Below are 24,818 nucleotides of genomic sequence, written 5' to 3'. Positions count from 1 at the left end.
GACTTTTTCAGAACTGTATTACACTCTGACATGGCTGGCAAATCAAACGTAGCAGACGTTAAACATATGCTGATGTATTGACCTTCTTTCTGTATTCAAAAGCTGTTCAACAAACCTGGGTCATATTTGTCACATGTACAAGCGTTATGTACAATGAAACAGTGTGCCATACTGTGCCGAAAACGTACTATGATTATTATTGCTGTTTAAGTTGTTGACCTGTATAATCACCCCTTTTCTCTCCCTCAAAAAGTATAAAAGAAATACACATTGTTCACCTGGGTTTGATTTGGACTATGTAATAATTTCATGTAATAATTTCATTTATATAGCACCTTTCAGAAGTAGCTTCACAAAGTGCTTTCACAAAAACATTCAAATCACAGACAATTAAAATCAGCATTTTAACAATAATACGGTTTTCAGGTCACATAAAAGCAAGTCTATAAAATCTTGCAGGTACTGCCTGTGTGTGTACATACAGGTGTATGTATATATATATATATAATTATACTCAACATAATGGCAACGTGTACGTCATCGAGCTCATGTGGTCATGTGACTCCTAAGGTTTGTTCACTTTTTCTTTTTTTTTCTTTTTTTAAACCGGTGGGTAAGAAGTGCGCATGCGCGCCAGCACTTAATCTTCTCCGGCGAGTTAGTGTTCAACACCTTCTCACAGCAAAAATGCCGAGAAAGAAGTTTTAAAAACAACATTTAACTCGTCCCTCGGCAGTCGGCGCGGAGCCCGGCGACGCCCGCGTGCGCAGCCCGCCTCGGAGAGAAACTTTTATGACTTTGTTCGGGTCGAAAGGCAGAGTCGGCGAAGCTAGTTCCGCCTTGTGTGCCCTCAGCGCGATGGACAGCGGCGACGAGCGTCAGCAGTGACCGACGACACACCGGGGGAACGCGTCTGCTGCCCGTCCGACACAGGCGGCGAGGTCACCGGGGAAGGTGAGTGAGCCGCCGCGCCCCTGGTCCCGTGGCTCCCTGCTGGAGCGGGAACGACGAAAAGTACGAGCTAATTGCCGCGAGCTAACGAGGCTACTGCTACACAGCGCAGGGACAGGAGCCACCTGTTGCCCCCTCCGCCGCGGCTCGCAGCGGGACGAGGATTAGCGTTACACCGTTTTGTAACGCGGTGCCATCTTTAGACCACAACCCTGCTCTTGGTTTGCTTGAAGTAGAAAAAGGGGGGGGGGGGGGGGGGGGGGGATCACAGGGAGACGGTGGAGCAGTGATCTACAGTGTGTCTGACTTCCCCTCAGGTATCCTCCACCTGTACCTGTCTGATGTTGTCCCCTTAGTGTCCATTCGTTGTTAGCGACTTACCACTCGCTACTTGCTCGCTTGTGACTCACAATGGTACGTTTTGGCTCTCTGTCCTTCCCGGAGGATGATACGGTAAAGATATTCCTTTATTCGTCCCACAGTGGGGACATTTGGTGGTTACAGCAGCACAGTGGACAGAATATTGGAGAACAGCCAGGAGAATATTAAACCCATGTTCCCTTTTTTTTTTTTTTTTTTTAAGACAGGGAGGCTTCAGGTGTGCATGACTTCCCTCCCTGGGAAGCATACCTCTGCATTCCATTCACAGGCCCGTCTGCCTGTTCCAACAAGCACCCGGAGCTCTCGGCGGCGGTACGCCCTGTAGGACGACAACAGACTGACAGAGGACAGAGGAAAAAGGGAGCTGCCGCTCATTGTGCTTGTTCTAGACGGGCGGCGTTGTGATCAGGTCGCTCAGGTTATTGTGCTATGTGCACGGCTGGCTGCAGGTTGGCTGCATCTCACCAGGATCACGCCTCACTTGTCGAGAACGAGAGATGTTGGTACATTTGATCTCAGTCTAAACACATACAAGGTTGGTAACGACATGGGTTGCAGTTGATTAGCAAACATGGATGAGGTTGAAGGTGGGTAGCAACATGTCATGAGGTTGAAGTGGGGCAGCAACATGGAATGAGGTTGAAGGTGGGTAGCAAATATGGAATGAGGTTGAAGGTTGGTAGCAACATGTCATGCAGTTGAAGGTGGGTAGCAACATGTCATGTGGTTTAGGTGGGTAGCAACATGTCATGCGGTTGAAGGTGGGTAGCAAACATGGAATGAGGTTGACAGTGGGTAGCAGTATGTCATGAGGTTGAAGATGGGTAGCAACATGTCATTAGGTTGAAGGTGGGAAGCAGCATGGAATGAGGTTGAAGGTGGGTAGGAACATGTCATGCGGTTGAAGTTGGGTAGCAACATGTCATGAGGTTGAAGATGGGTAGCAAACATGGAATGAGGTTGACAGTGGGTAGCAGTATGTCATGCGGTTGAAGGTGGGTAGCAAACATGGAATGAGGTTGACAGTGGGTAGCAGTATGTCATGAGGTTGAAGATGGGTAGCAACATGTCATTAGGTTGAAGGTGGGAAGCAGCATGGAATGAGGTTGAAGGTGGGTAGGAACATGTCATGCGGTTGAAGTTGGGTAGCAACATGTCATGAGGTTGAAGATGGGTAGCAACATGTCATGAGGTTGAAGATGGGTAGCAACATGTCATGCGGTTGAAGGTGGGTAGCAACAGGTCATGAGGTTGAAGGTGGGTAGCAACATGGAATGAGGTTGAAGGTGGGTAGCAAACATGGAATGAGGTTGAAGGTGGGTAGCAAACATGGAATGAGGTTGAAGGTGGGTAGCAACATGGCATGAGGTTGAAGGTTTTGTTGCAACATGGCATGAGGTTGAAGGTTTTTTTGCAACATGTCATGAGGTTGAAGGTGGGTAGCAACATGTCATGAGGTTGAAGGTGGATAGCAGCATGTCATGAGGTTGAAGGTGGATAGCAACATGTCATGAGGTTGAAGATGGGTAGCAGCATGTCATGAGGTTGAAGGTGGGTAGCAACATGTCATGAGGTTGAAGGTGGATAGCAGCATGTCATGAGGTTGAAGGTGGATAGCAACATGTCATGAGGTTGAAGATGGGTAGCAGCATGTCATGAGGTTGAAGGTGGGTAGCAACATGTCATGAGGTTGAAGGTGGGTAGCAGCATGTCATGAGGTTGAAGGTGGGTAGCAACGTGTCATGAGGTTGAAGGTGGGTAGCAACATGTCATGAGGTTGAAGGTGGGTAGCAACATGTCATGAGGTTGAAGTTTGGTAGCAATATTTTTTCAGTGTATTCAAATGTTGGGAAATGGAAACCCACCATGGCAATCTTGTTTACAATGGCGCTTTCTTTTGGCAGATAACCAGCAGTTTGTCTGGAGGTAATGTTTGTGGTCCACTTTAACATTTAAAACATTTTTTAAATAGATCTGGTTGGAAGTTAGGCACATGTTATTTGAATTACATGTTTCTAAGCCTGCATTGTGCAGATTTGTACAGGTATGTTCTGTCAGAATTGTTAAAACAAGCTACTATGGTTGTTAGAATAGAAATGAGTACTGTAGAAAACAGAGATGTTTGTGCATTTGAATCGTGTGTGTGTGTGTGTGTGTGTGTGTGTGTGTGTGTGTGTGTGTGTGTGTGTGTGTGTGTGTGTGTGTGTGTGTGTGTGTGTGTGTGTGTGTGTGTGTGTGTGTGTGTGTGTGTGTGTGTGTGTGTGTGTGTGTGTGTGTGTGTGTGTGTGTGTGTGTGTGTGTGTGTGTGTGTGTTATATAATCAGACGTGTGAACCATTAACATCTAGTTGACAGTGGCTCTTTTAGTTCCATGCAGCTTGCTCACAAACAAACTCCACTTTGGCTCTTTATTTAGAGATTGCTTAGTCTGCAGAATGAAACTTTGCACAATGGCTGATTGTACTCCTCTCAGCTTCGCAGAGCTCTGGTCCTGCTGATGGGACTGGATCAGGGAGTTCTTAATGAGCTAACTGGGAGCTTTCAGTGAACAAACAGGATTTATGAACCATTGTGCAGTGCAAAGGAAGCACAGCTGATTTTATACATTGACTTTTCAAAGGAATCACATCGATTAAGAACGGCAGTAAGGGTGTGAAGTACCCCTGTCATTTTCTATATTGTATCATTCATCGTGCATGCAATCTCAGGAGTTTTTATTGCTTTGCTAAAGCTGCAATATCTGTCCGCCTGTTCCACTGAGTAAAGTGTACAACATCTTCATCACGGTTTGTTTACATTTTGGGTTGCTAACATTTCTTTGAAGGAAAGTGTCTTAGACTTACTTTACTTATTTCATATTTGTGTGGATAAATACTGAATATGCCGTCTGTGGTGGGGTTTTATTTTGATGTGGAGCAGAAATTGTTGAACTAGGCATATCCAGTCAGCATTATGCCAGATGACAATGTGGTTTGTGTTCTTCTCTGTGGCTTTGCAGTGCTTTGATTCATGAGAGTGAATTACATCCTGGTTACTTAACCTTAGTTTCTGGTGATTTGATTTTTCCAGGCAGTAGTTGATACAATATGCCACTCTATGATAAGCTTGATCATTTATTAGTGTGGAAAGAAGGGCTGTTTTGGTAAGAAGAAAATTTGGTAGAAGAATCTGTGAATGAAATAATTTGAAGATGTTGCCAAGATATTGAAATCACAGAAAACAGATACCTATTTTTAAGATGTAACAGAAATCTGACATATTAGTATATTAAATATTAGTAAGACACCATGGTGTGGGTTGTTGCATGATAATGGGATTTGTACATTCAGTATACGATCTTTTACAATGCACTAGTTTATTTTCTGTATTACAATTATGATGCAGAAATCCACAAAGTGCTTGTTAGCCTCTTGTTCTTTTACAACCTAATTCAGTAGTTAGTATTGATCTGCCATAAACATGTTTTTTTTTGTGCAAAATGTAATCCTGTTAAAATGTCAGTAATAACGTGTTACTCAAGGTTTTGCAACCTTATCGTGTAAACAGGACTGAAGCCTCACCTGCAAAAGAAATATAAAATAGGTGTACTTCACTTGCGCGAAAGTGCTGAAATACCTCTGTTGGATCCTGTTACTAAACCTGAAAAGCTGGCTGCCATTTTGCCGACTGTTCTCCAAGTTTAAATAATGCTGAAATATTCCATGTGGGCCAGATACACAAAGACCTGCTCAATGAGCGATAGTGACGGGGCTTAGTGCGAACCTGTGTGTGAATGTGTTTGTACATGTTCGCATGGTGTCCGGAAGGCTTCAGCGTTTCAAGATGGGGACTGGCTCAGCAAGTGTAGTTTCCTGGCTTGTGTGCTCACAAAGCGGTGCACATTAACTCCCCTCTGTTTGCTTTGCTCTCAGCCGGCACCAATTAATTGCTGCACTTCAGAGCTGGAGTTTGTCTCTGGCCCCGGTGCACCGGGAAGATATATGAGAACAGAATTGGGTTGCAGCAGTGCTGAACTTTATCTAGTGAATTATTTGTGAGTTCATGTGTGTATCAACTTCTCTGTCTTTATCGGAAGGTTTCGAAACAATGAATAAGAAATTGATTTAGCTGCTTTTTTAAATGGCAAGAAAATCAAATAGGGCTACTGTTGTTATTGGCTCAGTTTTTTTTTTAATATTTTGTCTATTGGTGGGAGCTGCATAATATTTGTTTCAGCATCGTCAATGTCCAGTAAAAACGAAACTCAAACATGACATGCTAAGCCTTTTTTTTTTACATCTACAAGTCTGATATGACAAAATTGACTTAGATTATACACAGAGTATGTTGCCTGTGAGTGACACGCAGGCAACCAGTCAGAATAATTCTTGATCAGTTCATCATAATAATCAAAGCAGGCCCCCCACGTCACTACCTTGGACAGGAGAAAAACACAGAAAAGGAAGAGGTCTACCTGCTGCAGAGAATTGTACAGCTGTTGCGTGAAAGTGGGAGCAACCGTAAACTTAAATATGTTTGTGTGTGTGAGAGATATTGGGGCAAAGAGCACTGCACACAGCCCTACAATAAACCACAGCACAAAATAGTTAAAGACCTTTTATATTGTATACATTTTTTTGTATAATGAAACTATGGCCAGACAAATCTAGTGTATATGTAGTTGCTTATATACAATGTGCACGCGGAGTATGCTTTGCCCCTCCAATGTGTTTCATTGGAAAAAGATCAGTAATTATCAATGATCCTTTCAGTGACTCATTTGAAGCCGTGCACAGACAGTACATACATTTTATCCTGCCTGCAGCAGTTGAGCATGTGCTGTGTTTACTTTATATGCCGAGACTTGTCAAACCAGTTGCACTGAAGCAAAGCTGACCAGTCAGAGGTTTGGCAACAACAAAATCTATCATAAATTCAAGGCAGAGTTGGTTCTGTTGTTTGCATGGGTGCTAATGGAGTATTACCCACAAATATTCAAAGTTTCGAGGGGGATTTGGAAGAATCAGACTCAAACATAATACTTGGTTTGCATGCAGGTTGCTCCAATATGAAGTGATAACAATAATAAAAAAAAAATGTGGTAGTTAGATACTTTTGGTTGTCAGTTGATTTGCAAAACTCATAGGTTTGTCAGTTTGGCACTTGACTCTGTGGGGTCATCTTTGCAAATTTTTGAATTTATTCCAGAGACGTTTTCCACATCTTGCTAGTGAAGTATTAACTTGTTATTATGTCAATGTCCCAGCACCAGTGGGTGCAACAAAACTATCACTATTAAGTCATTGTCTTAAATTAACTAATAATAATTACAGACAGTTGATGTATAATGAATAACTTTGGGCCACCATGTCCTACTTCATGGGCTATTTGGAATTTTTTATGCATGCATTTGAATTCATATCATCATTATTAATAATAATCCGTTATTGGTATTATTTGGATGTTGATTACGATGGCAAACGCCAAATTCTTCAATTGTTACACTAATTCCCAAACCATATGTTTTTAGTATGACTTAAGGTAAGCTGGTATAATAAGTTATCATGGAGTGTTTTGTTTTTTTTTAAATTTCATTTGGAGATAAGCATATGGTCCTAGCCCCTTGATAAGAGGGTCAAGTACTTGCCTGCCAGGCTACTCTCTCCCTTTTATTCTGCGGCTTGCGTTGTGCTGCGTATTTAGTCACATGGGTTGGGTTCTACCAGTCCGTTGACCAGGGACTTCTGACTGACATTCCAAAGTGCAGCCTGATACGGCTGTTTGCACCCTCCCCTGTCGGCGTCATCATATAGCTGCGCCCACTGATTTTCACCAATCGCAGACGGGGGCCATCATTTGAATAGTTAATGAGAAGTTCACTGAGACAACACAGATTGTCTGTATTGTTTGTCAATTTTATCTGCTTTCTCTGTCGTCATAATCTGGATGTTGACGCCCTGCTCTAGGACATTCAAAACTGTGAATTTATAACTAAATCATTTTGGCATTCATAGAAAGTAATATTTATGAATAGTGACTACTTCTGAACAACAACAATATATTATACTATTACAGGAGAAAGATGACTAATTTATATATTTACATGCAGTGGGCATTTCAGTCTGGACTCAATAACAGACCTGTGAAACTGAATTTAGTTTAAGTGGTGTCTCCATTGTTGATACTTTGTGGCGCTCCATACTGAAGGATGAACTGATTCATATCGTCAACTCGGAGCCAATGAGGTCAGAATAAGTCAAGTATGGTTTAAGATGCCTTTCAATGGCTTCAAAACAAAGACCACTGTGAAGTTTGCACGGTAACTTGGATCAGACCTATAGTATATATATATATATTTTTTTACGTTTCTTTTGCTTCAAAACCATTAGAAAATAGCCCCCCATACACTTACCTGCCAGTTTATTGGGTACACCTAAAGCCATCAGCGGTCCTGCAATAAATCTGCCATCATGAAGGTTATAATTTTCAGGTTTTGGAGGTGTTGACTCAACTGTACGCTCATTTTGAAGGCTGCATTTTATATGGCTGTTTAATAATGTTACAATATACTGTCAGATATGTAGTTTATTTTGTCCCTGGATTTATATCACTGAGGGTTTGCTAAATTACTGCACCTCTGTATAATGTGCCACAGCCAGTTGTACCCAATAAACTGTTAAAACGAGTGTAAAATCCCAAATCAAGGCCAGAGTCCCCATAAAATCACCATTGCTGTCTGATGACTGCGGCCTGAGAAAAATTACTCCAGACACTGGAGCTGCAATTATTACTAACTGCACGTGTCCAAATCATCATTTGGTTGTGTGTACAGTGGCAAGAAAAACTGTGTGAACCCTTTGGAACTACCTGGTTTTCTGTATTAATTAGTCATAAAATGTCATCTGGTATAGACAAACACAACGTGCTTAAGCTAGTAATGCACAAAAAATTATCATTTTTGGTGTCTCTATTGAACACACCCATCAAACATTCACAGTGCTGGTAGAAAAACATCCTTTGGCAGCAATAACCTCAAGCAAACACTTCCGGTTGCTGCGGATCAGATCTGCACAACGTTCAGGAGGAATTTTTCGACCAGTCTTCCCGACAGAACTGCCCCCTCCATCATTCTCCACCTTTGGCTGCATTGGCTTTCTCTTTGGTGTCCTTCAAGCACTAAGCTGTTACTCTAGGGTTCTTCTCTACCTCACTCAGGACTCTGCTGTGTGTTGTCTTGGCTGGGGGCCCACTTGTGGAGACTAGCCCCAGCACAACAACCCTTTCCAGCTTTATGCAAATCAGTTACTCTCGATCGTAGGTCTGCTGAGATCTCCTTTTTGTGACGCGTGGTTCACTTCAGCAGATGCTTTCTCGTGAATAGCAAGCTCAAGTCAAAGTGGCTCAAACCCACACCCAATTGATTCATTGATTGGTTCACATACTTTTTCCAACCTACACTGTAAATGTTTGAAGGACATACACAATATGGACAAGAATAATGCAACAATGTCAGTTATTAATTCTAAAAGACCTTTTTGTTAATTTGTGTAACTTAAATGAAGATCAGACCCTGTTTGAAGACAAATGTGTACATAAATTCTTTCTAGCCACTAATAGAACCACAGAATTCCACCGTTTCATTGTGTGAAACGGTATTTTGTCTTTCACTCTCTCAGGTATGATCTTTGAACTTGACACTTCACATGAGATGATTTGAAGAACAAAATTGGACACAGCATGCATATATTTAACAGCCCATCTAGTATTTATAACATATTCTATTTTCAAGCAAGTTCAGTGTGCATTTCTTTCTTCTTCTTTTTTTTTTTACCTTTTGCTCCTCAACTGCTGTGGGCAATTATGTATTCCTGTTGGACACTGCTTTTGGCTGATTATGTCTTAATCATATTTTGTTTATACGTCTCTTGAAGATAAATTCTGAATTAGACCTGTCTAGGGTCTAATAGGGTTCAGAATGGAGTTTGTGAGCTAATGAATGTGGTATTTTGTCTTGGTTAACTCAACAGAGCTTTTTGTTTAGATTTAATCTGTCCCCCCATTAGCTGCAGAGAACAGCTCATCTATTGAAATGCCCCCAGAGTCATTCATTGATTTACTGAGTAATAATGGAAAACTAGAGTCTTAAGTGATTAGAATATATTTCTTTATCCTATCTCTTCTTGAAGAACATCTTGTAAAAAATATATGTATATGTTGTATGTTTTGTATAAGTGAATTTCTATTAAATTTATACATGTTTTTGGTTTTATGTGTTTCAGAAGCTGCTGACTGCTGAGTTTTGGACACTGTGATGGAAAATCCTGGTAATTAAAAACTTTTTTTTATTCATGCTGCAAGTTTTCAGACTTTCATCTTTTGAAAACGCAGTTTGATTTGGAGTAGAAACATCTGATTTCAGAGGTTCTATTTTAGTGTATGATGACTGCTGTGAAACTCAAGTTTTCTCAAGCGGCAGTATCATGATGACACAACGTGGTGAGTCAGATAACCACAGTTGTGGTATGAAGTTGTCCATTGAGTGGTTGGCCCTGTGACGCTCTGTGCTGTTGACACTGCACACTCCGATTGGCCCTCGCCCAGAGGACACACCTGTAGGTTAGCAGAGCTGCCGGTTTCTCTCGGTGTCAGCATGGCCTTGTGTCTATTTCACCACTGACCTCGATCGGTTGTCGACCTCCACGTATCACGTACACACTCGCGTTGCTCAGAGCACCTTTGTTCCTGGGCTGAACTGTTGTTGTGACATCCGTGGGAAACGCCTGGGATGGCTGTGCAGTCTGAATATGTCTGTGAGTAAAACCTGCTCTCTGTCTGGTGTTGGCTGTTCAAATTTGAGGATAAACATTTCAGTTTTATACGTTTGAATTCACATTCTAAACTTTCCTAGACCGTTTGCTTTCTTGTCCTTTGTTTTCACGTGAGACAATATTGAATGCGACTGATCAGTTCCTGCTTTAGTCAATGCTAATACAGAACCTGGGCATAGCACCATGAGCATGTAAATGGCAATTAGGCCATGGCAGGAACAGATTAAGGAAGCCTGATCTACTCATCCCTGCCTGACGCCTTGGCCAAGCAGTAAAAATAAACTGGACTTCCTCCTCCGGCGACTTTCTCAAAGTGATCTGTTTCTAGCATGAAGAAGTCCTGGCTGTTGAGCAGCTTCATTCGTCAAGTTATCTCACGTCAGCTCCTGTCACCTTTACATCATGTAGAAGTACTTTTCTGAGTAATCAAGTTGTTATTCTTGCTCTGTGCGGCTTCATATGGTGTCGTCAAGTTTGATTCAAAGCCTGACAAATGTGTTTGTCTCCATCTGCTGCTTCTCTTTGGAAAGAGTGAAAAAAATAAAGGGTTTCAATGCCACAGTGAGTCATAAGTTAGAAGTTGTCATCCCTGTTTATTTACCAGTGGTTTTCAGTGACTGTTGTCCTCATGATTGCCCCTTGTGCCAAAAGGCCCATGTGTGGTCTTGCATTCCACACATTCCTGTGTCAGTGGTGTTGTTCTGTGTTGTAGCTTTGATCGGACTCTAGAGGGAGCAACAGATATGTGGAGTGAGCTGCTTATGTATTTTATTTTGAAAAAGGTTTATATCTAATGTACATGAATAGCAATGCTATTTTTGACCATATTTCATGGACAGCCAACAACTTTATCTCCCTGCTCACTCATCTGAGAAGAACATGTTCCATAGACATGCTGTTACTCTGAACTATCTTGTCCTATGAGCAGACACGTCCTGCTTTCTTTGAGCCAAAATCTGCTTGATTGACACAGGGAAAAATTGTTAAAAATATTCTAACTACTATAATACTTTCCAATTGTATGTCTAACAGGAGCTTGTGCGACTGGTTACATTTAACCAAATCACACAGTGCTCTGAAAGAAAAGGTCAGACACAGACTGCCTGGCTACCTTGTTTCTGTCCGATATTGTTTTGACCTTGTGCCTGCTCAGGTGTTGTGTGTTTGCCACTTCATTGTGTCTTTTCAGCGTGTTACTGTAAGGAAGAGAGATACTGTATGCTAAACCAAACACAACTACAAGTTAAGTTGTAATAAAAGCATGTTTTACAGACCGGAGTGAGGTTTTGTTCCAGTGTGTCAGCCACAGGTGTCAAAGAGAGTTGCTAATGTCTAATCCAAGTGTTACGAGTTATCACGTGCATTTCATGGTTTAAAAGGACGATCCCCGTAGAGTCACTGGACACCTCCGCTGTGTCACTTCCTCTTCTCTGGCACTGAGCTCCACCATGGCCCTGGCTCACCTTCCCCCTCTCGGGTTACCTCACCCTGCGGAGCCCGCCCCTCGCCCTTCAGGGAGTAGTGTTTTGTCAGTCTGTGAAATGTTGCTAGCGGGGGGCCCCACAACATCGCAAATCCCTCCGGGCTTGACGGCTGGACCTGCCAAACCTCAAAGCCTGCCTACCGTGAACTTTGCCCCCGAAAAAAAAATCGACTCTCAGGAATGAAAGGCATCCGAGGCTGCCGGATTACGTTATTGGCGTACCTTATTTATGAAGTTAGAGCTCCAAGAAGGGAGGGACCAAGAACTGAGTGAGTGAGTGTGCTTGTCTTTTAAAGCAAAAGAAGGAGGGAGGACGGGGGGGAAGTGACCAAATAACACAGACTGAAGGGAGGGGGAGGTTATAGAGAAGTGAGCGACGCAGGTCAGTCTTCAGTTACTGGAGCTCTATGTCTAGTTGCAGAAGAGCGAGGTGGCTTTAGGTTTTCCTCTGCTGCCGCGGGCCTCAGGAGGGGCTGGGCCCGGCAGGCCAGTGGGGACAGGAGCCGTAGCATGGGACACAGTGCTAGCAGTGAGACAGTGGCCCAGCAACCAGCCCAGCACAACACTGGTGAGTCCACGGCCAGAGGCTCACGCACTACACTGTGCCCACGGATACAACGTTGACTGATTTCAGTTGTGGAAACAACTTGGAGAGCACGTTTGCATTTGTTTAGAATGGAAAGCCAACAGGAGGAGTGTGTGAGTGTGTGTGTGTGTGAGTGTGTGTGTGTGTGTGAGTGTGTGTGTGTGTGTGAGTGTGTGTGTGTGTGTGTGTGTGTGTGTGTGTGTGTGTGTGTGTGTGTGTGTGTGTGTGTGTGTGTGTGTGTGTGTGTGTGTGTGTGTGTGTGTGTGTGTGTGTGTGTGTGTGTGTGTGTGTGTGTGTGTGTGTGTGTGTGTGTGTGTGTGTGTGTGTAACTTTGAACAGTTGAGCAGAGAGAAGCTGGATGGCGGCAGGCACAGACAGGTGTAGAAGGAATGCATGCAGATGGAATGTGGCGATTGTGAAATATACAAACCACACAAAGTTCTCTCTGTCTGCATGCAGCGCCCTATCTCCCCGTGGAGAAAATTAGATTTGAGGGCACACGGTACCAAACAACACCAGCCCCTCCACATGAGGATCTGCATTTTTTTTTTAACTTCACTCACTTCTCGAGTGATTTTTAGCAGTTCACATGGTGCACAGTGAACCGCGAAACCCCGGACTGTCTGAAGCTAATAACAGTTCAAAAACATCAGAACCTGTTTTGCCGTCAAAAGACGGATCCTCTCACAAAAGTTGCGTTTGCACCTTTAATAATACAGCTCGCAGCTATTTGGAATCCAGCATCTGTGTAGACTTGTGTGTCAGTTCTTTTCTGCACAGTAACTTTAATTTGGTCATAGCCTTCATTATGTTAAACCGACCCAATTTACAATTTGTTTGATCAATATTTGCTCTTTATTTTACTGCAGGGTTTCTGTTCAACCTCCTTCCTACACGAAATAATTGACATAAGCACATCCCCTTCGTTACATATTTGCTCTTGACGCAAGATGCTTTTTAACCCCTGGGTGTGATATTCTGTGGGGCTGGTGTTAACATGCCATGTGCCTGGCGTGAGTCATATGGGCAGCTTGACCAGAGGAGTGCAGGGTTTGCATTGGCGTCAGCTGGTTAGCGCAGTGCTCGTGCTTTAATTACTTCTTTGAGTTTGAATGGCTGAACATTTTCAGGAGTGGCTTAGGTTCCCTGTTTCGATTGACTTTATAAATGCAGACCTTTGTGTTTTCCTCTGGGCTGTCTGTCACGTCATCTGTTGGTGGTCGGTGTCTTACATTCTCCCCTTGTTCTGTGGAAAGCAGCCATCTGAGATTTGCTCTGCTGTGACACAAGGTCACCGCTGCATCACACTTTGATTCTGTTGTTACTAAGCCGCATCAGCATTCTCCCAGTTCACCGCCACCCAGCCTCTCCCAGTTTAACACACACCGGTGTCCGGGTTATGTGTCAGGAATAGCTGCGCGGGCGAGGGACGGTTCACTGACCTTTGTTAGCATGCATTTCACACACACACATTCTACTGCCTGCTTCACTTCACACTCTGGGTAGACGTTATGATGTAAACACTTTTTGTATGGAAGGAATTTGATGCAGTGGTCGTCATCTTGGGTTGAATACCATTTCAACAGCACGTTTTGGCAAATTGTCAGCACTTCGGCTGCAACTAAGAATTGTTTTCATAATTGATTGATATGCAAATGTATTTTTGTCTATCAAACTGTAGAAAATAGTGAAATTGTACATTTCAATTATTGACATGGCCAGATGGAATCTTCAAGTGTCTTTTTCTAGTCCAACCAACTGAGGAGATGTTTGACACTTTTCCTTAATAAAATGACTAAAACATACAGTGATGAAGATGAATTCAGATTTAAAAAGTATTTAATATGGGTGGCTGAACAGTCTCAGCTCTGCATATCATACATGTATGCCAAACTGACGGTGATCCACAGGGATAAAGATATATACTGTAGGTGTGTTGAGCACAGTAAGGAATGTCAAGCAATATTTCTCATGATCATGATAGAACCCACTGTGACCTGTCTTTTGTAACCTGTTACTTATCTCTGCTCCCAGTAGAGATAAATGAAACCAAAGACACTTACAAATGTCAAGGCTGAAGAGCACACGGCTTTCTGTCCTTTTGTGTGACACACAACAACAGTGGATCATTGCAAATCGTTTGCCAAAGTTGTAACAAATCCACCAGTGGCTTCATTTGTTGTTCTCTGAATTTTTACAGTGACCCTGAAATGACAGATGATTAGAATAATCCCAGGCAGCATTTGTCCTCCCAGGTGGATGAATTAATTCTATTTTAGTGTGGAAGTTGCCCTGTCCCAAAATGTCAGTTTACAGCTGCAAAATTTACTTTTTTGGGATCAGCTATTTTAATAATCAATTGATTGTTTCAGTCTGTTTTCAAATATAGAAGCCGAACATTCTCTGGGGATTTGTTATTTTCTTCCGTCATGAATGATCCGTAGTAAAATATCTAGGGGTTTATGACCAGTTGCCCAACTGATTTGTTATAGACAAAAAAGAATTGATTAATCAAGATAATAATCAGCAGATTAATCAATATTGAAAATAGTCATTGGCAGCCGTATGTTTGTTTGAATTTGGTTCTGGCACAGGCTTTGAAAATAAATACACAACAACATTATTATTATTTCCATTGTCTGTTAATTTTTGATTATTTTTTTATTACATAATTTTGTCTCTTAAACCAACAGAGAAAAATTATTATCATAATATCCTGCTGCACAAGACAGTCATCTTTTTTTCTTCTTTATTCCAACCCGATCCCGAAGCAAGAAAAACAGCAGGTTCTTAAATTAAAGCTGGATCCATCAATGGTCTTTTTATATGAAAAATGACTGAAAGAATAAATCAATAAAAGGTTTTGCCGATTAATTTCCCTTCAGTTGATTAATTGACTTATCATTGCAGCTCTTGTCTGGATGTGAAAAGGGCTGTGTAACAGCAGGCGATAATTGCTAGATTATACAGCATCATAAACGCAATCCACGATTTCTTCCCTTGTAATCAGATGACACCACTGGTCAAAAAGTTTTAGAACAACCCATTTTGTGTTGTTGTTATTGAACATTTTCAGCAGTTGAAGTAACTGGAAAAACCTAAAATGTTACAAAAGTCAAACATTCCCTTCCCCCCCAATGTGCACAGCTCAACCCTACTGCACATAATACAAATCTGAAACTGAAATCTGAACGGGCAATTTCGGCCAGGATATGAAAGCGAGTACCTTTCCCAGCTTGCCGGATATTATTGGATCACTGTAGACAGACATTGGGCTTCAGTTGAAGACTTAGATTACATAGGACTAAACCTAGAGAAGAGCTGAACCCAAATCTATCAATGAAAAGGGACATATCCCATAAGTGGATGCTCATTTAAAAAAAAAAAAAAGTCAACAGGGACAGAACCAGTGTCTGGGGCTCTGCACTGTCAGCCCTCATGTTCCTGATTGATCAAATTCTAGTAGGGCATTAATAGGTCATGCATTAATCATTAACACCACCATTCAATCTTTTTTGCACCAAAAGGAGCCTGATATCCTGAGCTTTTTTCTCTCTGTCTCTTCAATATTGGCTACATTTATCTGTGACCTTGAAAAACTCATGGTTGGGTTTTCTACTGATTAGAAAAGGTAACAATCCCCTTTCAAAACCCCTTATTGTAAAATAACAGAAGAACCCTAATATCAACCCCACATACTGACAACAAGCCAGCGGCCCGTTTTTGATTTTAACCAATAACATTGATGTTCAGTTACATTGATGTTCTGAGAAGCTGCATTGCTTATGACTTTTGCTAAACCAGTATTCTACGCTCACTGCTATGTTGCACAATGTTGTGAAACTGCTTCCATACGACTCATCGTCCAAGAATTATGAGAGTGGTTTCACACCCACTTATTGCTGTCTTTGCCTCTAAGTTGGGAATTTTGACTCATTGTTACTGTTATAATTAAAAAATATAATTAAATGTTGATATAATATTAAAATTGTTGATATAAAATGTGAATGTAAAAAATGTAGAAGATGTAACTTTCCTAATGTATCACCTCCATGGCAAAAATCACATTAATTCACACCTTTGTAAATAATACCAAAAGTGATTGTGCCCATATTTCATTGTCTGACTTTCATGGGTCATGTGACAGCGGAGACAGCTAATCAAACAGATGCAGTTGAATCTGGCGGTTTGGTCCTTCAGTATGACAGATTAATAAAGCAGCAGCCCTGCCATACACACGGACATACTCTCCTGATCAGAAATCTGACTGTTGCTGCCAGAAAAGACAGATTATTTAGTTTTGAGCCTTGACACGATTCCTGCACTGAAACAGTTGAGTCCTGAAACTCTTTAGTGGATGTTTAGTCCAGGCTACGAAAGTTTGTCATCTGAATGTGGACTTGAAGTAAGACTGTGAATACTTTCCTTTGTGCCCGGTCTGTAACAGAGACTGGCCAAGAGCTCGGTGATAAGCCCGAAGAATATGTGCGGTTGTCAGTACAATGTCACAGGGCCTTATCAGTTACATGCACATGTACTGTAGAACTGTAGAGATGTGTGTATTAAATGTGTGAGCAGTGCAATGAATGCAAAGGGAATGTCGTCCTTCTGCAGGTTTGTGAATGTCTGTCTCTGATGTGTGACTCCTCGGAGAGTGTGTGGAGATTCTGGGGACAAAGATCGAACGTGCTTGACAAAACAAGTATTGTTTGCAAAGATCCAATCCAATATGAATGTTAATGTACTTTTTTACTGTTCGACTGGGTAAATATGAAACTCTGAAAACCGCAACTACTACTACTTTTGGCTTTTGATTATCTGCAGTGTTGGCGTCAATCAAAATCCATGTTCTCAACTCAAGTGATCTTCTGTTTGTTGTGTTCATGCAGACGATGAAGTCGACCTGCAACACGGAACAAAGGACGGTGAAGAAGCCAACTCTGGTGGGGGAACGCCTCCGACCAAACGCAAAGGCAAGTTCTCCAAGATGGGGAGGATCTTCAAGCCCTGGAAATGGAGGAAGAAGAAGCCAAGCGAGAAGTTTGCTGAAACGTCTATAAGTATGCTGTGCTATAAGTGCTTACTGTTTCCACCTGTGGTGTTAATGTTTATGTTTGGTCCATTTAAAACATTTTTTCCCCTTTTTTCAGCTTTGGAAAGAAAGATTTCTGTTCGAAAAAGTCGCCAAGAGCTGATTGCGAGAGGTCTTCTAAAGGATATCCCAGAGAATGGTATGAAGCTTGGCTGTTTTTCTTAAGGAATACTCTGTGGATGAATTGGCTTCATCTTTAATGCCCATTCATTTACTGCTTGTGTCTTTATGGACAGAGAGCAATAATGTGATCCACTCCAAAGCTCCACCAGTGAAAAATGGGCACCCGGTGCCAATGGACGTGGACAGGGTGTCGGAAGCTGGCGCTCGAGTGTCTCGAGGGGAGTCTGACATGAAGGTGAATCCCCTCAGGCTCGTCCAGGGAGAGGAGCGTCGAGGCAGAGTGGCGTCTGATGCCTCCAGAACTAACCGCGCACCTCTGGATGTGGACTCTCACGCCCGGCTGGCAGTGGAAGCAGACAGGCGAAGCCGTCTGCCATCAGATGTTGATAAGAAAGGGGGATCTCTACCCCGAGGGCCTCCTCAAGATGATAGATACCGTCGAGAAGAAAGGAGGGACGGAAGAGATGAGAGGGAAGACAGAGGAAGGAAGGACAGGGAAGACGTGGAGAGAAAGGACAGAGACATCAGAGATAGGCCAGAATGGAGGGATGACCGTGAGAGGAGAGACGAAAGGAGAGGTGGTGACGAGAGGGAACGAAGAGATCGGGATGAGAGGGAAAGGAAGGATAGGGATGAGAGGGAAAGGAGGGATAGGGATGAGAAGGAAAGGAGGGATAGGGATGAGAAGGAAAGGAGGGATAGGGATGAGAAGGAAAGGAGGGATCGGGATGAGAGGGAAAGGAGGGATAGGGATGAGAAGGAAAGGAGAGAACGCGAAGAGAAGGAACGGAGAGATCGTGATGAGAGAGAAAGGAGAGACCACCGAGACAGGAGAGATGATCGGGATCGGCGGCCTGAGAGGGAAAAGAGAGAGAACCGGGATGAGAGAAAAGATGACAGAGAGGACAAGGAGAGGAAAGATGCACGGGCAGAACGAGACGAGCGAGAGAGGAAAGACGACCGAGACAGGCGGGAAGACAGAGAGAGGAGAGAGGACAGGTGGGATGAATGGGCCAAAAGAAACGAAAGAGAGCGTCGAGATGAGCGGGAGAAGAGGGGGGAGAAGGAGAGGAGAGAAAAGCTGGACGACCTGCGGCCTTTACTCCGGCCCGTCTCGGAGTTGAGCCTGCGGCCTTCTCTACAGAAGAGCTCGTCAGAGGAAAACAAGAAGACTCGTCCTGCCTCGGAGTCCGACCGGAGGAGTACGCTGCCCAGAAACTCACCAACCACAGAGTTCAGAGATCGCTCAGGTACGACCTGTCCCTCCACTTTCATTTTCAACCTTCCCTTTGTTACTGAGAAAGTTTTGGTGAAACAGTCCTTTATTTCTCAGAATCTGAGTCAGAGACTTATCAAAGGAAATAAAAAGAAAAAATCCGACAGTGGTCACGGTGTCTCGGCACGCTGCTTGACGCAATTGACTGGATAAGGCACAAGGCATAAGGCCCGGCTTTGTGTCCAGCACTTCTCATGCAGAGAGAAATAAGATTTCCTCTGGCTCCTGTGTGTATGACAGTGTTTCTGTTTGTCGTTGAAAAAGTCTGAGAATAGAAGAGCTGAAGTTATTTTTCTCTCTTTCTCTCGGATTTTAGACACGTTGTAGATTGTGAGATACCAAAAAGCATTTTCAGAACAGAAATTCTCCTGTAAATCTTACTTCCTGTCACCGTCCGCAAGAGAATGCAAACTGGATACATGCAGGTGAAACAGTTTGTCTGCAGGAGCTCCATGCATTTGTACTTGCAGGGGAGGTGCTCTCCTATATTAATTATTAACTAATGTGATAAATACAATAAGGTCCTCTGCAGCAAATATTTTATTTGTCATGTATTTTGAAAAATAAATAGCTGGACAATATATTCAGTCTCATCTGCTCCCTCCTCCTCCTCTCTAACATCCCGCTCTTCATTAGCCAGAGCTATTCCCTTCCTGATCCTCTCTTGCCGCATCTGCTGCCACAGCAGCTCTAACCCAAAGCCTAGAAATATCAGAAACAAATTCACTGGGTAAATAATCATGCGGGTCGGACAGTTCAGCTTTCTGAAGTGTGTTTTATTACATTCTAGGTTCTCTTTGTTTTGCCTGTACTTGTTGTCCAGACTGTCTCTGCGACCCCACAGGACGAGCCCTTATTGATTCCCTGAAAAACAGTTTGCAAACTGCATCTGGAGTGAGGGAGCGTTCAGTCATTAATGTTATCCACTTACACGAGCAGTCGACGCTGACTTGCCTTCTCTGCAGGGAAAAGCCTCGTTGGTGTGCTTGATTTGATGTGTGCATGTAGATGAGGTGTTCGCAGATGATCTAGAGAGAGAGTGGGTGGGGGCAAGTAGGGGCTGAGCGAATCGATACCCTGCGTGGAACTCTACAGCAGTATAAAATTTTGCCTGTTTGAAATTAAAAAAAGGAAAGCAATATATAGTGGTCAATTTTCGCATTGTGGCGGGTCGTCACAAATCAATAAATGGGAAACAGACAGTGTAAAGTGAAGGAAGGAATAGAAGCGCTGTTGCTTGCTTATAATAGATCTGTCAGACACAACGATTCACCACAGATATCATGCTGTGGCAATCTCACAGTGAATCCAAACTGAAATAGTCTCATGTACGAAAGATGGACCTATTCCACCCGTTATCACTCTGCTACAGGGAGAAAAATAAACCGCTCTGTTTTATTTCGTGAAAAAAATATTACACAAGTTCCCCCCCCCCCCCCCGAGATAAAATCTTCAACCAAAGTTTCCATTTTCCAGCGTGCGGTTTTCAGCTGGGAGGTTGATGTTGTCGTTTCCCGTAGAGTAAAGTTTTCGAAAATCGGTAACAGGCCTTGAAGCGGAGGAGAATGGCCGACTGCTTTCAGGTGACTGACAGGAACACAGAGCTGAGTTACATGCTCAGCTGGTCTCAGTGTGGCGGTGACGCACAGTTTTGAAGTGATGACTGGGCGTGCTAATGTTGAGAGGATGAGCAGTGTTTTGACCAATTTTGGATAAGTCATTAAAAATGTACTACACAAGAGATTCATAGAGCACGATTCAGGGCAGTGATGTTTGCTTTTCCAGTAAATACACAGTTACAACTGTTATGGCAGGTTGACATCTGACACGCAGACGACCCCCTCTCTGAAGCTTCTTCTCAGTAAATAGTCGGCGGTTGTTCTTCTATGATGAAATACCAACAACAGGTGTGTTAACCAAAGTCTCTGACGGTGCTTTTAAAGGCAAGTCGGGTAAATGATTGAACTGCGGGGGAGGGGGGGTGATGAAGCTGGAACAGCAAATATCAGTCTTTGATACATGGATTGAGGTGAACATGTAAAAGCGTGAAGAACAAGTCATCCGGACCCCCGCTGTGCTTCTTTGATCTCTCTCTGTGTCTGCTCTGTGTGATTCGTGTTGCCTCTCATGACCGCTGAAGGATTTGCCCATTTTATAAATGTTTTACTCTCTGTGATGTCCCCGTTTGCATTGACAAATAGTTTTCCTTTAGAGCGACAGTAGAAGTCTTGTTGTAACCTCTTTGTTAATGCCTGTGTGTGTGCATGTGTGGTTGTGTGTGCGTGCGTGTGTACCCCCTCTGTAGAGTCCGCTGTTGTCCGCTCCACCCCTGACCCTCATCCGATGCAAGACTCCCAGCAGGAACCTGCCCCACCCAAACACGCTCTGCTTCCCCCCAGATCCCTCACCGCTCCCTCCACGGAGTCCGGCAGGAGTCCGACCCCCTCCTCCTCCTCTTCATCCTCCTCCTCCTCTACCTCGTCCTCCTCCTCCTCCGCTCCCGTGGCCGTGGCCAAGCCGCCGAGGACCGTCTCTCTGATAGCCGACGATCCACCCCGACCCTCCTCGGCTGACACTGACACGCCTCCCCCTGTCCCTCCCCATGCCAAGCAGCCTCCCGCCCCACCACCCAAACCCACCAACCGCAACAGCAACCCCGCACTGCTGGGTGAGTTTGTTCTCCTCCGCCTCTGCAGTTTCATTGCACACACAAAGTTAGCCACCTTTTGTGTACCTTTCTTTGTAGTATCAGTCTAAGAAGCTCTGTAGGATTTTAATAAGCCCTGGGAGAACTGAACTGTGTAGTGAACACTGCCGTGCCACTGTTTCTCCTACTGTAAGCTGTACGAATGTATTGGATACTCTGCCTCTGCATATTTTTATTTTGAACATTGCAGAGGAGTTATTCTAAAAAAGAATCAAAAACAGGTGAGGACAAGTTAGTTAAACCATCAAGATGGGGTCAATATTGGACCTAAGATTTAAACAAGCTTCCCTGAACATCTGGAAGTGACTCATTAACTGTTGTCGCTGTCAGAGGGATGAAGGACACTTCAACATGTACATGAGCAACACAATGTATGTCACACGACTGTTATTCAGCTGTGCAGTTCCCAAGCTTGTAGCTGTTGAGGCGTTGTGTGATTATTCATGACCATATTTATTTAATTTAAGTGCCGTTTGTATCAGAAAAAAATTAAGAGCGAAGGGATAAATTATTGACTTGGTAAGAAGCATTGGACAAGTACGCATTGCATCATACGGTAGGTAGATCACACTTGACACATTTCTCTGCAATACATTTCTATTTCTGTCTTTGATACTTTACATTATGCAATTTTAGATTTTAATGTACATGGATTACAGTTCATTAACCCACATCACAGTCCATTTTTTCCTCATCAGTCCGTTCTCTCTGAAGGCCAACACAAACATGATTGACTCAAGTAAAAAGATTAAAGATCAAAATGTTTCCCTTCATGTGTAACATCAATTTATTCTTTATTCTTTTTTTTATTACAAAATCTAATAGGATGTTCTAATCAATGAATGTTTTATTAATAATAGGGCATTAAGTGGCAAAAGACCCATACATGATATATCTGTGTACATTGTGTCTAAAGAGAAATCACACAATAAACTTAGGGTATGTTGGAATACATATTTCTAGACACTCATCCGTGTCATTTAGTATTATTTCAAATGTGGGTGAGTCTTCTACTGTCGCCGTTTCATTAAAAGAGTGTGATGTACTGTATGAATATGTCACATGATCACACATCTCTCTCTCTCTCTCTCTCTCTGTCTGTGTTTTTGATCACAGTACTTCCACTTAGTTAAGTAGGAGAGTGAGAAGAGAGCGCGAAACCTTGTCTTACAATATAGCAGCTGGTGTTTACTTTGGCCGTTGGCATATAAGATCAAACTTATGTTGAGCTGGTGCAACAGGCTGCAGGTTGTGGTGCGGCTGTAGTGAATATTTTTTCTGGCAATCTTAATCGTGTGTGGATCAAAGATCTGAGGAAGACTCTTGGTCTTTGAAGGTACCAAAAAAAGACGAATGTGCTGATGCAGAATGTTTTTATTCTCCTCTACCTTTGAGTGAAAGAAAGTAATGTTCAGATTTCATCCATGTTTTGCACTGACTTGTTCCATAAAATTCCAGTCAGTTTACTCCCTGCATTGATTGCTTTTTAGATGTTATAATTAGGGCTGCAACTAACGGTTATTGTTATTATCGATTAATCTGTAGATTATTTTCTAGATTAATCGATTAGTTGTTTGGTTCATAAAATGTCATAAAATAGTGAACAATGTTGATTTGTGTTTCCCAAAACCCCAAGATGATGTTTTGTTTTCTCCACACTCCGAAGACATTCAGTTTACTGTCACAGAGGAGCAAAGAAACCACAAAATAGTCATATTTAAGAAGTAAAACATTTTTTTTCATCTACTGTCAAAATAGTTGGCGGTTAATTTAGTAGTCGATTACTAATCGATTAACTGTTGCAGCTCTAGTTATAATGCATTACCTATTGCAGGATGCAATAATGACCATGAAGAATCAACTCTCACGTATCTTTGTACAAAAAATAACGTGTAGTATCACTGCTAAGATTTATTTTACACTGGTTAAAAGTTGGCAATGTTTTGCTGTTAGGCGTCACGATTGAAACTAATAAAAAAACATCCACATAGCACATTTTCAAGGTTTCCAATGTGCTAGATGAGAGTCTCTCCGTTGCTTTGTAGGTGTTTTCCTACATGTTGCCAGTGTGCACACTTGGTGTGCATAACCCGGCAGCCCCAGGGGAGGGGACGTGCACTGGCTCATCTCTGTACCATTTATGCAACAGCAGCACTTCTCTGGAGGGTTGATAGAAACTGATTGGCTTTTAGTATTTCCCGTCCTTTGTCCCAGCATGCCACAGCTGCCCTTGTTTACAGGCCCGTCCCAGTATTGTCTGTTGGGAACGGCGTCTGCGGCAGTGACACCAGTTTCTATGTTAATACAAGCAATGGTTTATTTCTTCTTACCTTATTGACTTGTCTGCGATTACAGTGGTGATGTGCTGCACTGTGGGAGTTGTGTGCATGTACACAAATACATTTGCATCGAGCAGGCAGTCCCTGTGGGAGTTCATTGTTTAAAGATCAGATGATTGACGATATATTACAGGTCAGATGATAAATGCACAAACAATCTTTATATAGATGCCTTTGATTAGTTTTCGCCTTTTAAGCTGTGGTCAAGAGACACTAATTGAGTATATTTTTTATTTGCTTTACAGTGAAAAGGCTACTCGTTAGTGCTCTCTGCTGGAGAAAGTCCATAAAAGTGACACTTAATCTCAAATCAAGGCTCATTTAGAATTCCTCATATCTGCGGTGTGCTAATATCAGCAGCTGTCACAGGGATGAATCAGCTGTAAGAAAACCATCATAATGAATTTATATGTCGATGGAAAAGTACTGCAGTGCAGTGGTGCGTTGTGTAACCGTGAGGATTCACAGCAGTGTTCTTTATCTTGTGCTCAGAAAGTTGAGTTATTGCTCCACGGACGTTGTTTATTTAATGATGGGATGTATACTCTTGTCTGGACAGTGTAAAGCCCCCCCCCCTTCTTGAATCCTCTCCCAGCTTGGAATGTAAAACTCGCCCCATCCCTGACATCTCCACTCATTTCTGCCAGCTTCCTCATTGAACAGGGGCTCTAAGGCCAGGCAGCCTTGTTACTGGACCAGCTGGAGGCGTCAGAGTGAGCTCGGCCTCTACCTCTCCCTTCCTGCGTACGTGCGGCATGGGGCTGCAGGGAACTCCTCAGGTACCCGGCGGGGCACCCAGACCTCAGGCCGTCTTAGTAACGTCTGCAGAGCGGTGGTATGGATCCAGCTGCTTCAGTGCAGATGGAATACCTCACCTCTACCTCACCTCCAGTTTAACACCAGCACTACATTGCATGTGTGTGTTGCCGCAGCCGTTGGACCTCAACTAACTTACTCTTAATACTGCCAGGAAAACATTGCATGGAGACTGGATGGATATCTAAGCGCGGCTGAGTGCATTGAATGTGTTTATTGATCTCAGTGACTGTTCATTAAAGACTGTTGTCTGTTAAT

At 42.9% G+C, this 24,818-nt stretch overlaps 1 protein-coding gene across 6 annotated transcripts in view; it reads left to right on the top strand.

Moving 5' to 3' along the window:
- Nucleotides 1–612: 612 nt before the first annotated feature.
- The window catches only part of phactr4a (phosphatase and actin regulator 4a), a 31,153-nt gene continuing 6,947 nt past the window's right edge, over nt 613–24,818 (top strand). The window contains exons 1-7 of one of the 6 annotated variants that reach the window (XM_047331956.1): nt 613–954; nt 9,590–9,634; nt 17,097–17,267; nt 17,358–17,438; nt 17,536–18,672; nt 21,004–21,366; nt 24,392–24,523. In XM_047331956.1, the coding sequence (XP_047187912.1) occupies nt 9,622–9,634; nt 17,097–17,267; nt 17,358–17,438; nt 17,536–18,672; nt 21,004–21,366; nt 24,392–24,523 (1,897 nt within the window). In that variant the 5' untranslated portion in view covers nt 613–954; nt 9,590–9,621. Of the gene's footprint in view, nt 955–1,534; nt 1,868–9,589; nt 9,635–9,973; nt 10,121–11,971; nt 12,190–17,096; nt 17,268–17,357; nt 17,439–17,535; nt 18,673–21,003; nt 21,367–24,391; nt 24,524–24,818 lie in introns of those variants that run through there. The other 5 variants (XM_047331957.1, XM_047331959.1, XM_047331955.1 and 2 more) reach the window with 5 other exon arrangements.

Source organism: Scophthalmus maximus, chromosome 5 (assembly GCF_022379125.1).
Source record: "Scophthalmus maximus strain ysfricsl-2021 chromosome 5, ASM2237912v1, whole genome shotgun sequence".
Lineage (NCBI taxonomy): Eukaryota > Metazoa > Chordata > Actinopteri > Pleuronectiformes > Scophthalmidae > Scophthalmus > Scophthalmus maximus.
This window is presented reverse-complemented; position numbering and strand designations above follow the sequence as displayed.